This window comes from Bufo bufo, chromosome 6, assembly GCF_905171765.1.
Source record: "Bufo bufo chromosome 6, aBufBuf1.1, whole genome shotgun sequence".
Classification (NCBI taxonomy): domain Eukaryota; kingdom Metazoa; phylum Chordata; class Amphibia; order Anura; family Bufonidae; genus Bufo; species Bufo bufo.
In genome coordinates, this window is record NC_053394.1 from 255,794,678 (window position 1) to 255,809,227 (window position 14,550).

The 14,550-nt window shown below is 42.4% G+C and overlaps 1 protein-coding gene across 1 annotated transcript in view; it reads left to right on the plus strand.

Moving 5' to 3' along the window:
- The window catches only part of CDH23 (cadherin related 23), a 1,196,655-nt gene that overhangs the window by 745,825 nt on the left and 436,280 nt on the right, over nt 1-14,550 (plus strand). The window contains exon 19 of the mRNA XM_040438415.1: nt 7,595-7,702. Coding sequence (XP_040294349.1) covers nt 7,595-7,702 — 108 coding nt within the window. The remainder of the gene's footprint in view (nt 1-7,594; nt 7,703-14,550) is intronic.

The window sequence follows — 14,550 nt, forward strand, 5'->3', positions numbered from 1 at the left end:
GTATATTGAACGCCAGATAAACTAACTTGGCCTTTTTTAAATAAAAAAAAAATTCCCTCACTGGAATACTTTCAGTCTTTTGACTGTATGGATTACAGATGGAATGACTGTTATATGTGAGTACCGCTTTCTTTGACAGATTCTAGTATGGGTACATATATGTTTTCCCAACCCCAGCAAATTAGTTTGCTAATTCCAGATGTATGAAACGCAGGCCTAACTGTATCTAGTATATTGAACGCCAGATAAACTAACTTGGCCTTTTTTAAATAAAAAAAATTCCCTCACTGGAATACTTTCAGTCTTTTGACTGTATGGATTACAGATGGAATGACTGTTATATGTGAGTACCGCTTTCTTTGACAGATTCTAGTATGGGTACATATATGTTTTCCCAACCCCAGCAAATTAGTTTGCTAATTCCAGATGTATGAAACGCAGGCCTAACTGTATCTAGTATATTGAACGCCAGATAAACTAACTTGGCCTTTTTTAAATAAAAAAAATTCCCTCACTGGAATACTTTCAGTCTTTTGACTGTATGGATTACAGATGGAATGACTGTTATATGTGAGTACCGCTTTCTTTGACAGATTCTAGTATGGGTACATATATGTTTTCCCAACCCCAGCACATTAGTTTGCTAATTCCAGATGTATGAAACGCAGGCCTAACTGTATCTAGTATATTGAACGCCAGATAAACTAACTTGGCCTTTTTTAAATAAAAAAAATTCCCTCACTGGAATACTTTCAGTCTTTTGACTGTATGGATTACAGATGGAATGACTGTTATATGTGAGTACCGCTTTCTTTGACAGATTCTAGTATGGGTACATATATGTTTTCCCAACCCCAGCAAATTAGTTTGCTAATTCCAGATGTATGAAACGCAGGCCTAACTGTATCTAGTATATTGAACGCCAGATAAACTAACTTGGCCTTTTTTAAATAAAAAAAATTCCCTCACTGGAATACTTTCAGTCTTTTGACTGTATGGATTACAGATGGAATGACTGTAATATGTGAGTACCGCTTTCTTTGACAGATTCTAGTATGGGTACATATATGTTTTCCCAACCCCAGCACATTAGTTTGCTAATTCCAGATGTATGAAACGCAGGCCTAACTGTATCTAGTATATTGAACGCCAGATAAACTAACTTGGCCTTTTTTAAATAAAAAAAAAATTCCCTCACTGGAATACTTTCAGTCTTTTGACTGTATGGATTACAGATGGAATGACTGTTATATGTGAGTACCGCTTTCTTTGACAGATTCTAGTATGGGTACATATATATTTTCCCAACCCCAGCAAATTAGTTTGCTAATTCCAGATGTATGAAACGCAGGCCTAACTGTATCTAGTATATTGAACGCCAGATAAACTAACTTGGCCTTTTTTAAATAAAAAAAATCCCCTCACTGGAATACTTTCAGTCTTTTGACTGTATGGATTACAGATGGAATGACTGTTATATGTGAGTACCGCTTTCTTTGACAGATTCTAGTATGGGTACATATATGTTTTCCCAACCCCAGCAAATTAGTTTGCTAATTCCAGATGTATGAAACGCAGGCCTAACTGTATCTAGTATATTGAACGCCAGATAAACTAACTTGGTCTTTTTTAAATAAAAAAAATTCCCTCACTGGAATACTTTCAGTCTTTTGACTGTATGGATTACAGATGGAATGACTGTTATATGTGAGTACCGCTTTCTTTGACAGATTCTAGTATGGGTACATATATGTTTTCCCAACCCCAGCACATTAGTTTGCTAATTCCAGATGTATGAAACGCAGGCCTAACTGTATCTAGTATATTGAACGCCAGATAAACTAACTTGGCCTTTTTTAAATAAAATAAAAATTCCCTCACTGGAATACTTTCAGTCTTTTGACTGTATGGATTACAGATGGAATGACTGTTATATGTGAGTACCGCTTTCTTTGACAGATTCTAGTATGGGTACATATATGTTTTCCCAACCCCAGCACATTAGTTTGCTAATTCCAGATGTATGAAACGCAGGCCTAACTGTATCTAGTATATTGAACGCCAGATAAACTAACTTGGCCTTTTTTAAATAAAAAAAATCCCCTCACTGGAATACTTTCAGTCTTTTGACTGTATGGATTACAGATGGAATGACTGTTATATGTGAGTACCGCTTTCTTTGACAGATTCTAGTATGGGTACATATATGTTTTCCCAACCCCAGCACATTAGTTTGCTAATTCCAGATGTATGAAACGCAGGCCTAACTGTATCTAGTATATTGAACGCCAGATAAACTAACTTGGCCTTTTTTAAATAAAAAAAATTCCCTCACTGGAATACTTTCAGTCTTTTGACTGTATGGATTACAGATGGAATGACTGTTATATGTGAGTACCGCTTTCTTTGACAGATTCTAGTATGGGTACATATATGTTTTCCCAACCCCAGCACATTAGTTTGCTAATTCCAGATGTATGAAACGCAGGCCTAACTGTATCTAGTATATTGAACGCCAGATAAACTAACTTGGCCTTTTTTAAATAAAAAAAATCCCCTCACTGGAATACTTTCAGTCTTTTGACTGTATGGATTACAGATGGAATGACTGTTATATGTGAGTACCGCTTTCTTTGACAGATTCTAGTATGGGTACATATATGTTTTCCCAACCCCAGCACATTAGTTTGCTAATTCCAGATGTATGAAACGCAGGCCTAACTGTATCTAGTATATTGAACGCCAGATAAACTAACTTGGCCTTTTTTAAATAAAAAAAAAATTCCCTCACTGGAATACTTTATGGCTTTTCACTGTATGGATTACAGGTGGACTGGTATTAGTAGGGGTGACACAAGCACACCCAAGTCCCTGATGTAGGATTTCTATGGCACAGACCACTATTACAAGTGATTAATGGACGTTGGGAGAGATTGTGCTGCAGCACTAGTCCCAAGATAGCCGCCGCCTATCAGCCCAGTAACATGTGCCACAAAATGGTCTGCACAACCTTTAAAAAAAATAGCCTTGGACTGTGCTGCTAAATCGCTATTGGTCTGAATCCCAGGTGTAGATGTCTGACTTGTTTGGAGCTTTGGAATGCACACTGTGGCAGCTTCTGCTGCAGCACTACAAGTCGCAAAATGGCGGCCGGCGGTCAGCCCGGGTACATGTGGATGGAAAAATCACTCTGGCCACTCTAAAAATAGCCAATCCCTATCAAAAAAGCAGCTCAGCTGCAGTTGTTCAGATGAATCACAGGTGGAGGAGAGAAATTTGCTTCCAGTTATTCAATTATCCCTGCCTATTCTCGCCCTAGCATCAGCTGCGTCTATCCCTGTTCTATTCACATCGGGAGTGAGCACGTCCCGACGTGCGCACAAGCTTATAAGAGGCTGAGTCACATGCTGCACTTGGCCAATCACAGCCTTGCCAATAGTAGGCATGGCTGCGATGGCATCTTAGGGCAAGTAGTATGATGCATGTTGATTGGCTGCTTTGCAGCCTTTCAAAATGCGCCAAAATACATGCCGAACGACGAACCCGAACCCGAACTTTTACGAAAAAGTTCGGGTTCGGGTCCGTGTCACGAACACCCCAAAATTCGGTACGGACCCGAACTATGCTCGAACTGTTCGCTCAACACTAGTCACTTGTTTAAATGTCACTGCTAAAGCCAGTCATTAGCTGCAGTGGTGCACGTGTCCATGTCCATTACCCATCCGGAAGATGGAGGAGCGGGAGCCAGTGCGCAGGACGAGTGCAGGAGGCAGCAGGAAAGTATAAACTTTTAAGGAGGCAATGCAGGCAATGGGCCTTCCCTTAAAACTTTTATTCCTGAAAAACCTTGGGGGTCATTTATTATCCTGAAATACGCCTATATTAGCGTTCCAGCGAGGAAGCTGCCTTACATTTATAATAGGCGCTGGATGCGGCAAAGTTATGGAGAGGTCTCTGCCTCTTCATAACTTCGGCGGATCCACCTCCAGATATACGGGTTATTAAGACCGGCCTCTAAAATGCCATTCTTAGCAAATGACCCCCTATGTGTCTTCATTTAGTGCCGTGCTACTAACCATGACATAAAGCACTGATCTCATTGCTTCTGCTTAACTGTAAATATATTAGTTGTGAGGGGTTTGATTTCTGTTTTAATACTGTGTAATAAATACTAATAGAGATGTGTTAACACAAACATGCTCATGCGGATAACAGGAGCACGGTACAGGGCACATCAGTATGATATTTAATTAACAGTTTTCTAGAGGGAAGTGTAAAGACATTTTAATTAACACGTGTAATTAATTTGTGAAAGGAATGACTGCACTTACACCACACAGTTTATTACATTACCTTAACCTAGAAATAGCAAATGAATAGGATGAGAATATGGTAAAGAAAGATTTAGAATGTCAATAGAAAACGACAGCAGACGTATCTGTTCTGTAGAGTTTTCCTATGTCTATTTACACCGAGATTTGACAATCAGACTCAAAATGGCTTTTGTGTAAAGATTTTTCACATATTCTATATGCATTCATATAAGGATTTTAGTGCCGAAATATTTTAGCCCACTCTGTAGAATTGTCCTAATTCAGTGGCAGTGCATGCTTCGCTTTCCTACAAAAGATATTGGCCTACATTTACTATTGTAAGTACACCTAGATTCTGGTATAGATTGCATTGTATTGTGACACAGTTTAGAGATTTATTACGGAAATGATCTGCTCTTGGTCTAAGAGTGTGTGGTTCAATAGGAACGCATTGTGGATTTGCAGGAAAATAAATGGCCTAATATGTGGCAATTTTCACCACAATTCTGGGGTGAAACTCTGTCTCCACTAAGCTAACCAGTAGCCGCTACAAAGACAAACCAAGCACCAAATGAATCTTCCAGCCTGAGCCACTGTGATAAATGCGGTCCATATCTAGACAGCTTGTCTAAAGGTCTCTTTACATGGGACGATATTACTGCAGATTGTTGGGAAGGAGGTGTTCCTTCCTTGAAAATCTGCCGATCGCTGGTGGAGGAGACCGCTGCATTTATATGTATGAGGAGGAGCGATCGCTAATGCCATCACTCTTCCCCATAAGGACTCATTGTTTGCCAGCAGGAGATCGAATGCTCGTTAGCTATAATCTGTGTGATTCTCTGCCCGTGCAAAGGGCCCTTAAGTTTACAATATCTATGGGATTAGGCTACAATCACACAACAGTGAAAAAATGGCCGTCTGTATTAATGACCCCCAGTATTAATAATGCCTCCCATAGTGGCCCCCAGTATTAATAATGCCTCCCTTATTAGCCACCAGTATTTAAAATGCCTCCATTAATGGCCCTCAGTATTAATAATGCCTGCATTAGCATCCCCCAGTATTAATAATGGCCCTAGAATGGCCCCAGGTATGAATATTGCCCCCATTAGTTCCCCCCAGTATTATTAAAGAGGTTAGCAGCTTTTTTTTTACTAATGATCTATCCTCTGGAGAGATCTGCTGGGGGTCCGTTCACTTCAATGGGGCTTAGCTGCACCCAAGCCAGTGATGATGTCACTGGTGCTGAGGTAAACAGCGAGGAGGCTGCAGCGCTACTGCCAGTGCCGCTGCCTCCTCAAACAGCTGATCTGCTGAGGTCCTGGGTGTCGGGCCTCAAAGATCAGATGCTGATGGTCTATCCAGAGGAAAGCTGCAGAACCACTTTAATGCCCTCCCTTTTGCCCCCATTCTGCTTAATTAAAAACATCACAAAAGGACTTGCACTTCCAGCATGACGACATCATCATGTTGGGGGCAGAGGTTATTTTCAGCTACATACAGTGAACATTGAGTATCCCTTCAGTGGAGACAACAGGACACCATCACGCTGGAATCGCAGGTAATTTTGTGCCACATCCATTGCGGAGCGAGTGTTCCCTCATATTCAAATGGATAAAGTGAAGGGGGTTTTTTAACCCATAAAAGGTTCTTTGTACCTGTTTTTAACAGCCATTAGATGGATGCAATACAATCTAAATGGCCTTGAAAAACAGTCCCATTGACTTCAGTGGGGTCCGTCTGTCCATCAAAAAGGTCAAAAATAGGACAAGGTCTATTTTTGACAGCCGCTATTCACTATACATTATAGTATACTTTTTCACAATAAAACTCAATGTTGATGCCACTATATCACATTCATCTGAGGCATCAGTTTAACATATACGTTCTTTGTATACGTTAAATGTAAGACAAAAATGTGATGTGAACCCAGCTTTAGATAGTTTTAAACTGCACCAGAATTATCACAGTGGCTGGATGATAAATCCAGTGCTTCTTTACATGGCCTATTCTAGTTTATTGATGAGATTCCAGTTATCCCTAAGAATCCTCATAGGATTCAAAACGTGTAAGCGGTTTGTCCTGTCTTCAGGTGCTGCACAAGACTTGCTTTTAATGTATACCTAGTAAACCTTAGATTTTTAATATTTGATGCTGGAACCTCCTCTACTTATTCAGTAAAAACCTTGGAAATTGCCTGGTGCCATTTGTATATCAAAAACCATACTGGGACATGTACACCCAATCCAGGACATCTTTGTTTGCCTGTCATCTAGTTTATAACACCTATTTGTTTGCTTAGCTTACTCAGAAAATATGTCCATATTGGCCTGAAAATCTGTCCCAACAAGCCAAAATTCCATCCCAATGTGCCACAAATCTTTCCAAATACACCATAATTCTATTCTCTAGAAATTTTCAACCAACTCTATATTGGTCTACTCTGCTCCACTTTTATACGCCAGAATCATGGATTTCAAATATGTCTAAAAGATAGACAAATGCTGGCCACATGCACATCCTGGTTTAAAAGCAGGATGTATCGAGAATGTCAAAAAAACATCATTCTTTTATGTGCATCTGAGTAATAAAGGTGTCTGAAATAAGATACATTTTGACACAAACACCACAAAAATGCCTGCTTAGCATAGTAAATGTGGGCCAGTATTCCTAACCATTCTTTGCTCTCAAGTGGTATCTTGATGGTATGATGCACCTGATGGCATTCACCAGTGACATTCTGCTGTCTGTAATAGTCCCATAAATACGGGATAATAATGATAATCAACAAGTTGCTCCTAATCTCTTCTCACTTATCTGGACATTGAGAATTCCTTTTTATCAAAGCATAATAATCTTGTGCAATGTTGGACTGGCCCACCAGGGAACCAGAGGCTCTGATACCAATGTGGGCCGCAAATGTCTAGGAGAAAAAAAAAACATATGGAGCTGACTTTCGAACCAATCAGGTCACTAGGTTGTATTTCTTGGATTCAGAAATGTATTAGACTATATTGATGATATGGGGTTTGGTCTTGAGAACTGTTTACTCTGGTGGGCCTAAGGAACCCCAATACAACACTGATTTGTGGAATCTTTAGGAGAAACCTAGACATTTACTCTGATATCACTGTAAAAATGTAAAGATTGGTGCGATACAACATTGTTGTCTTTGTGTTAAAGAAGTTATAAAAGTGTTTTAGTACTAAATTACATTACATTGTATTGTATGTGATCAATTGTTATATAATACTATTTATCCTATGCTTCTGCAATTATAGGTAAATATCACTTTGTTGGATATAAATGATAATGCTCCTCAGTGGAAAGATGAACCTTACCTTATTAATCTGGTAGAGATGACACCGCCAGATTCAGATGTCACTATGGTATGTTGCTATTACGGTTGTGAAAAACATACATTCCATTTGCCATTTCCTTTTTACATTATCTGGTTGTTATTTTTGTCAGTGCTAGTCTTTCATTTTCATACATAATGAACCAACAAACCAGTGGAGGTGACTTTACATATACATTAGCAATGGCAATCAATGGTTGTTATTTTTATTGTAATGTATACCTTTGTTAATAGTTAATGGAGTAAAATATTACCTCTCTGTTCTATATAAAGCCATTCAAATTGGAGAGGCTTTGGTTTGAAGTGAGTGGTATCTTAATTAGGATTCATAGTTGGATAGTCAATATTTGCTCATTGGCTAATTGAGACAAATCTTTACAGTAGGGCAGGACCAAAATGAAAAAATACTACACTTTCATGTAATATGTTCCTCTTCTATATATTTTTGATTTGACTCAGCCCTACACGCTTTATAACCAAATTTCTTTCTAAATTAAAAAGTTATGTCTAGATAAACTTTTTTTTTTCCATTTATTCTTTGAAGAGGTTACCATATTTTAATGAGGTGATAGCTGGAAGGCTAGTAGCTCCAGTAGGAAGGCCACCAGAAGACTTATGTAAGAGACTGGTTTTGGGTATGTAAACTTGGTTGGTCACTGTAAGTGTAATATTTTGTATAGGGTCCATATCTGCACTTTATGCTGTGCTCTTATATGCTACACAAGTATTCTATGTTGCAATACACCTAATGGCAGACTTTACCACCATGCAATCCAAGCAAAATCTTGAAGACCCAGGCACCAGGGAGTCCCCTGCTAGCCCAAAAGTGGTTGACTGAAAAAAAAAAGTGCTAAAGGGACAGATGGGAGAAGCTTAGCAGGCAGATGAGGTCAGAGATTAGTGGCCTAAAGGGGCAGAGCTTACCAAGATGATGGCATGCAGCTAAATGGGAGACCGGGCTTACTGGTACAAAGTGAGTACCAGTGTTCCATTAAAACTCATCCTCACAGCAGTCATGCTGTTGGGCCCCCCCTACAGGTTAGTTGGGGTCCCAGCATTTAGACCCCAACCACTCTAACATTTATCATTGCATTGTGCAAGGATAAATGAATTTGTCTTGGGCTTTGAAGTTACCGTGTAAACTATAACAGCAAACACAAAACCATCAATATAACAATGAAGTATAATAATCCAAGATATTGTGGTGTTTTCAATTAGCCTGTTAACATTTTCTACACATAACATGACAACCTGCACTTACATATCAAGAAGAAGCTGAGTGAAGTTCAGAAAACTTGTACTTTGTACTTTTACACTTTAGTGTGCCTTATCTAGTAATGTTTCTGAAGGACTTTTCTGCAAACACATTGATTTAACACCCTTCACAGAATAATAGAAAAAGAGTCGATGGTCAGACAAATAATTCAGTTTCCTTTGAGGAAGCGACGTGCAGGACAATGAGAGTGATCATTTGTTCTGTCCTTTGCATTTAAAATTTTCACTATCAATTAACACTTCTCTGCTTACCTACAGGATAGTAGGTTATCCTGTTGCGCTTACATTGATATGGTACTCTGTTCAGTTTATTTTTTATTAAATAATTAGTATGATATTTCTTAGAAAACTGCCTTATGTAACAGTCTGCCCGTGGTCAAGTCACATTTTAAAGTGTCGCCGTTGAACCTGCTGTAATTGCAGATTGCTTGCAATTGATTGATGTGTAACAAATTCTTTCCTTAAAGGTGCTGGCATAAACAAGTCTGAAGCCAAGTTTACCCTTAAAGGGCTCGTAGATGATTAGAAAAAAATGGCTGCTTTCATTCTAAAACAGTGCCACCTCTGTCAACAGGTTGAGTGTGGTATTGCACTTCAGCCTCTTTCACTAATGTCGCTTACCTGTAGTACTAGGCACAGCCCATGAACATGGCTGGCAATGTTGCTGGGAGAAAGCACTAATGTTATTTTCCAAATCCTAACTGCAGTTTCTCCCTTTCGACATAGTATACAGTCGTGGCCAAAAGTTTTGAGAATTACATAAATATTGGAAATTGGAAAAGTTGCTGCTTAAGTTTTTATAATAGCAATTTGCATATACTCCAGAATGTAATGAAAAGTGATAAGATGAATTGCATAGTCCTTCTTTGCCATGAAAATTTACTTAATCCCAAAAAAAACTTTCCACTGCATTTCATTGCTGTCATTAAAGGACCTGCTGAGATCATTTCAGTAATCGTCTTGTTAACTCAGGTGAGAATGTTGACGAGCACAAGGCTGGAGATCATTATGTCAGGCTGATTGGGTTAAAATGGCAGACTTGACATGTTAAAAGGAGGGTGTTGCTTGAAATCATTGTCCTTCCATTGTTAACCATGGTGACCTGCAAAGAAACTCGTGCAGTCATCATTGCGTTGTGTCACAGCCACTATCTCTGGCTGTGACCTTCCGTCATTGCTTGTTCGGCGCTCCTCGCTGAAGTTCCGTTCCTGTGTCATTTGTGGTTCTTTATGGGTTAACTCCCCTGTGTTCCTATTAGGAGTTAATCCTCTGTCTGCTCCATGGGTGTGGTCTCTCTGCTGCACCCATGAAACCTGTATATAAGGCCTTATTCACACGTCTGTTGTTTCTTTCCTGATCTGTTCCGTTTTTTGCTGAACAGATCTGGACCAGATCTGGACCCATTCATTTTCAATGGGTCCTGAAAAAAAACGGACAGCTCAATGTCTGATTTTTTTTCAGGACCCATTGAAAATGAATGGGTCCAGATCTGGTCCAGATCTGTTCAGCAAAAAACGGAACAGATCAGGAAAGAAACAACGGACGTGTGAATGGACCCTAAGGCTGAGGTTTCCTCAGTTCTGTGTCAGCTCTCCTGGTGTGTGTTGTCTTGTCCTGCTCCTGGTTTGCACTCTCTCTCCCATGCTGCTGACCCATGGGATCCGTGTCTGTCTGCCTGTGCTCTGTGGGTTTCCCTACTTGTTCATTTACATTCTCTGATGTCCTCTTTCCTGTCTTTCTGATATCTGATCTGCCTGTTATGTTTTAGTTACTTTGTGTTTATTCTGATGTCTGTGTTCAGCAAGCCTTTGCAGCAGAGTGGCATGACAAGGCCATGCAGTTTACTACTGGTGGAGCAAGTCCTTCTCTGCTCATTGCCACTCCTGCTCCCTTGCGTGAACTCCTGCTCGTATTATTAGTTCCCCTGTTTTGTATTCATATGTCTGTGTTCAGCAAGCCTTTGCAGCAGAGTGGCATGACAAGGCCATGCAGTTTTCTACTGGTGGAGCAAGTCCTTCTCTGCTCATTGTCACTCCTGCTCCCTTGCATGAACTCCTGCTTGTGTTATTATTTGCCCTGTTTTGTATTTACCTGTCTGTTATGTTTGCCTATGTGCCGTCGGTACCTTCTGGTACCTGTTGTCCATTCGCTCCTGCTGTCACTGTCTTGTTCACGCTCCAGAGTGGACCCTGGCAACTTCCTGCGGCTAAGTCTAACCCTACCATCTAGGGCTCTAGTGAAAACCAGGATTTGCTTAGTTACGCCCCTCTGGAGTATTACTAGACAGTGGCGCAGTGGGGGTTTTCTCCCACTGTGCTGACGGTACATAGAGCTCATGTTTTATCTGTGCTGCTTTCCATGTTTCTGTTTGTGCAATAAACTCTTATGTGTCTGTACCTGATTTCCGTTTATTGCTTGACGACGCGGTGGTCTCTCCTGGGACCTCCTACTCATGACAGAATGAACAAGTGAACTTTCACAGAGTTTTTTTTTGTTCTGTTTTCTGCTTATCTGTGGTGTGTGTGCTTTCTGTATTTCCCTCTGTATGCTGCCTTTAGGTATCAGATCTGGTTGCCTTGGTGTACTGGCTGCGGTGTTTTCCGTGTATGCTGGTTACCAGGGGCGACATCCGGTGTAGCCTTTTAGCTTGCAGTTCTGCCTACGGCCGTGTTTTCCTTTATCGGCGCAGGTATCTGCTTCTGGTCCTGGCCTCCGGAAGGGGGTGTCAGCATGTCTGACCAATCAGTTCTTGGCAGACATGCCATTCTCCGGAGGGAGAGTGGAGGGGGAGGTGTTAGCACACTGCAGTTCACCATGACTTTTGTGGCCGTGTAGGCTGGCTGCATTACTCTTGGCGTACTGGCTGCTTTTACCGTGTAGGCTGGTTGCTAGGGGCTGCGTGCTGGCTGTGGTCGACTTATGTGTTCTGCGTGTGTACCTCTGTACCCCTTTGATTCCGAATTTCTTCGTATTCCAGTCTGGTTCCTGTTTCTGTCCCATTCCTCCGGAAGGGGGTGTCAGCATCTTTGACCAATTAGTTATTGGCAGACATGTCATTCTCCGGAGGGAGAGTGGAGGGGGAGGTAACTTCTTGGTGCGCGTCACTTGACGTCTATGCGTGTTGGCTAGCTATCTTCCCCAGGCGTACTGGCTGCGGACCCTTTGTGTAGGCTGGTTTTCAGGGGTTGGGCTGGTTGCGGTCGTCGTATGTGTTCCTGCCCTTGTACCTCGTCACCCCTTTGATTTCTGTCCCCTTGCCTGGTTCTGTTTGGTTTGTTGCCCCACTTCCTCCCGTTTTCTGTTTGGGGGGGAGAGGGGGGCCTCCGGAAGGGGGTGTCAGCATGTCTGACCAATCAGTTCTTGACAGACATGCCATTCTCCGGAGGGAGAGTGGAGGGGGAGGTGTTAGCACACTGAAGTTCACATTGACTTTTGTGGCCGTGTAGGCTGGCTGCATTCCTCTTGGCGTACTGGCTGCGTTTACCGTGTAGGCTGGTTGCTAGGGGCTGCGTGCTGGCTGCGGTCGTCTTATGTGTTCTGCTTGTATACCTCTGTACCCCTTTGATTCTGATTTTCAATTTCCTGTCTGGTTCCTGTTCCTGGTCCCAATCCTCCGGAAGGGGGTGTCTGCATGTCTGGCCAATTAGTTCTTGGCAGACATGTCATTCTCCAGAGGGAGAGTGGAGGGGGAGGTAACTTCTTGGTGCGGTTCACTTGACGTGTATGCCGTGTTGGCTGGCTATCTTCCCCTGGCGTACTGGCTGCGGACCCTCCGTGTAGGCTGGTTTTCAGGGGTTGGGCTGGTTGCGGTCGTCGTATATGTTCTTGCCCTTGTACCTCGTCACCCCTTTGATTTCTGTCCCCTTGCCTGCTTCTGTTTGGTTTGTTGCCCCACTTCTTCCCCTTTCTGTTTGGGAGGAGAGGGGGGGGGCTTTGAGGGGTGGGAGTGTCACAGCCACTATCTCTGGCTGTGACCTTCCGTCATTGCTTGTTCGGCGCTCCTCGCTGAAGTTCCGTTCCTGTGTCATTTGTGGTTCTTTATTGGTTAACTCCCCTGTGTTCCTATTAGGAGTTAATCCTCTGTCTGCTCCATGGGTGTGGTCTCTCTGCTGCACCCATGAAACCTGTATATAAGGCTGAGGTTTCCTCAGTTCTGTGTCAGCTCTCCTGGTGTGTGTTGTCTTGTCCTGCTCCTGGTTTGCACTCTCTCTCCCATGCTGCTGACCCATGGGATCCGTGTCTGTCTGCCTGTGCTCTGTGGGTTTCCCTACTTGTTCATTTACATTCTCTGATGTCCTCTTTCCTGTCTTTCTGATATCTGATCTGCCTGTTATGTTTTAGTTACTTTGTGTTTATTCTGATGTCTGTGTTCAGCAAGCCTTTGCAGCAGAGTGGCATGACAAGGCCATGCAGTTTACTACTGGTGGAGCAAGTCCTTCTCTGCTCATTGCCACTCCTGCTCCCTTGCGTGAACTCCTGCTCGTATTATTAGTTCCCCTGTTTTGTATTCATATGTCTGTGTTCAGCAAGCCTTTGCAGCAGAGTGGCATGACAAGGCCATGCAGTTTTCTACTGGTGGAGCAAGTCCTTCTCTGCTCATTGCCACTCCTGCTCCCTTGCATGAACTCCTGCTTGTGTTATTATTTGCCCTGTTTTGTATTTACCTGTCTGTTATGTTTGCCTATGTGCCGTCGGTACCTTCTGGTACCTGTTGTCCATTCGCTCCTGCTGTCACTGTCTTGTTCACGCTCCAGAGTGGACCCTGGCAACTTCCTGCGGCTAAGTCTAACCCTACCATCTAGGGCTCTAGTGAAAACCAGGAGTTGCTTAGTTACGCCCCTTTGGAGTATTACTAGACAGTGGCGCAGTGGGGGTTTTCTCCCACTGTGCTGACGGTACATAGAGCTCATGTTTTATCTGTGCTGCTTTCCATGTTTCTGTTTGTGCAATAAACTCTTATGTGTCTGTACCTGATTTCCGTTTATTGCTTGACGACGCGGTGGTCTCTCCTGGGACCTCCTACTCGTGACACGTTGCATAAAAATGGCTTCACAGGCAAGGATATTGTGGCTACTAAGATTGCACCTCAATCAACAATTCATAGGATCATCAAGAACTTGAAGGAAAGAGGTTCAATTCTTGTTAAGAAGGCTTCAGGGTGTCCAAGAAAGTCCAGCAGGCGCCAGGATCGTCTCCTAAAGAGGATTCCGCTGCGGGATCGGAGTGCCACCAGTGCAGAGCTTTCTCAGGAATGGCAGCAGGCAGGTGTGAGCGCATCTGCACGCACAGTGAGGCGAAGACTTTTGGAAGATGGCCTGGTGTCAAGAAGGGCAGCAAAGAAGCCACTTCTCTCCAAAAAAAAATCAGGGACAGATTGATCTTCTGCAGAAAGTATGGTGAATGGACTGCTGAGGACTGGGGCAAAGTAATATTCTCAGATGAAGCCTCTTTCCCATTGTTTGGGGCATCTGGAAAAAGGCTTGTCCGGAGAAGAAAAGGTGAGCGCTACCATCAGTCCTGTGTCATGCCAACAGTAAAGCATCCTGAGACCATTCATGTGTGGGGTTGCTTCTCATCCAAGGGAGTGGGCTCACTCACAATTTT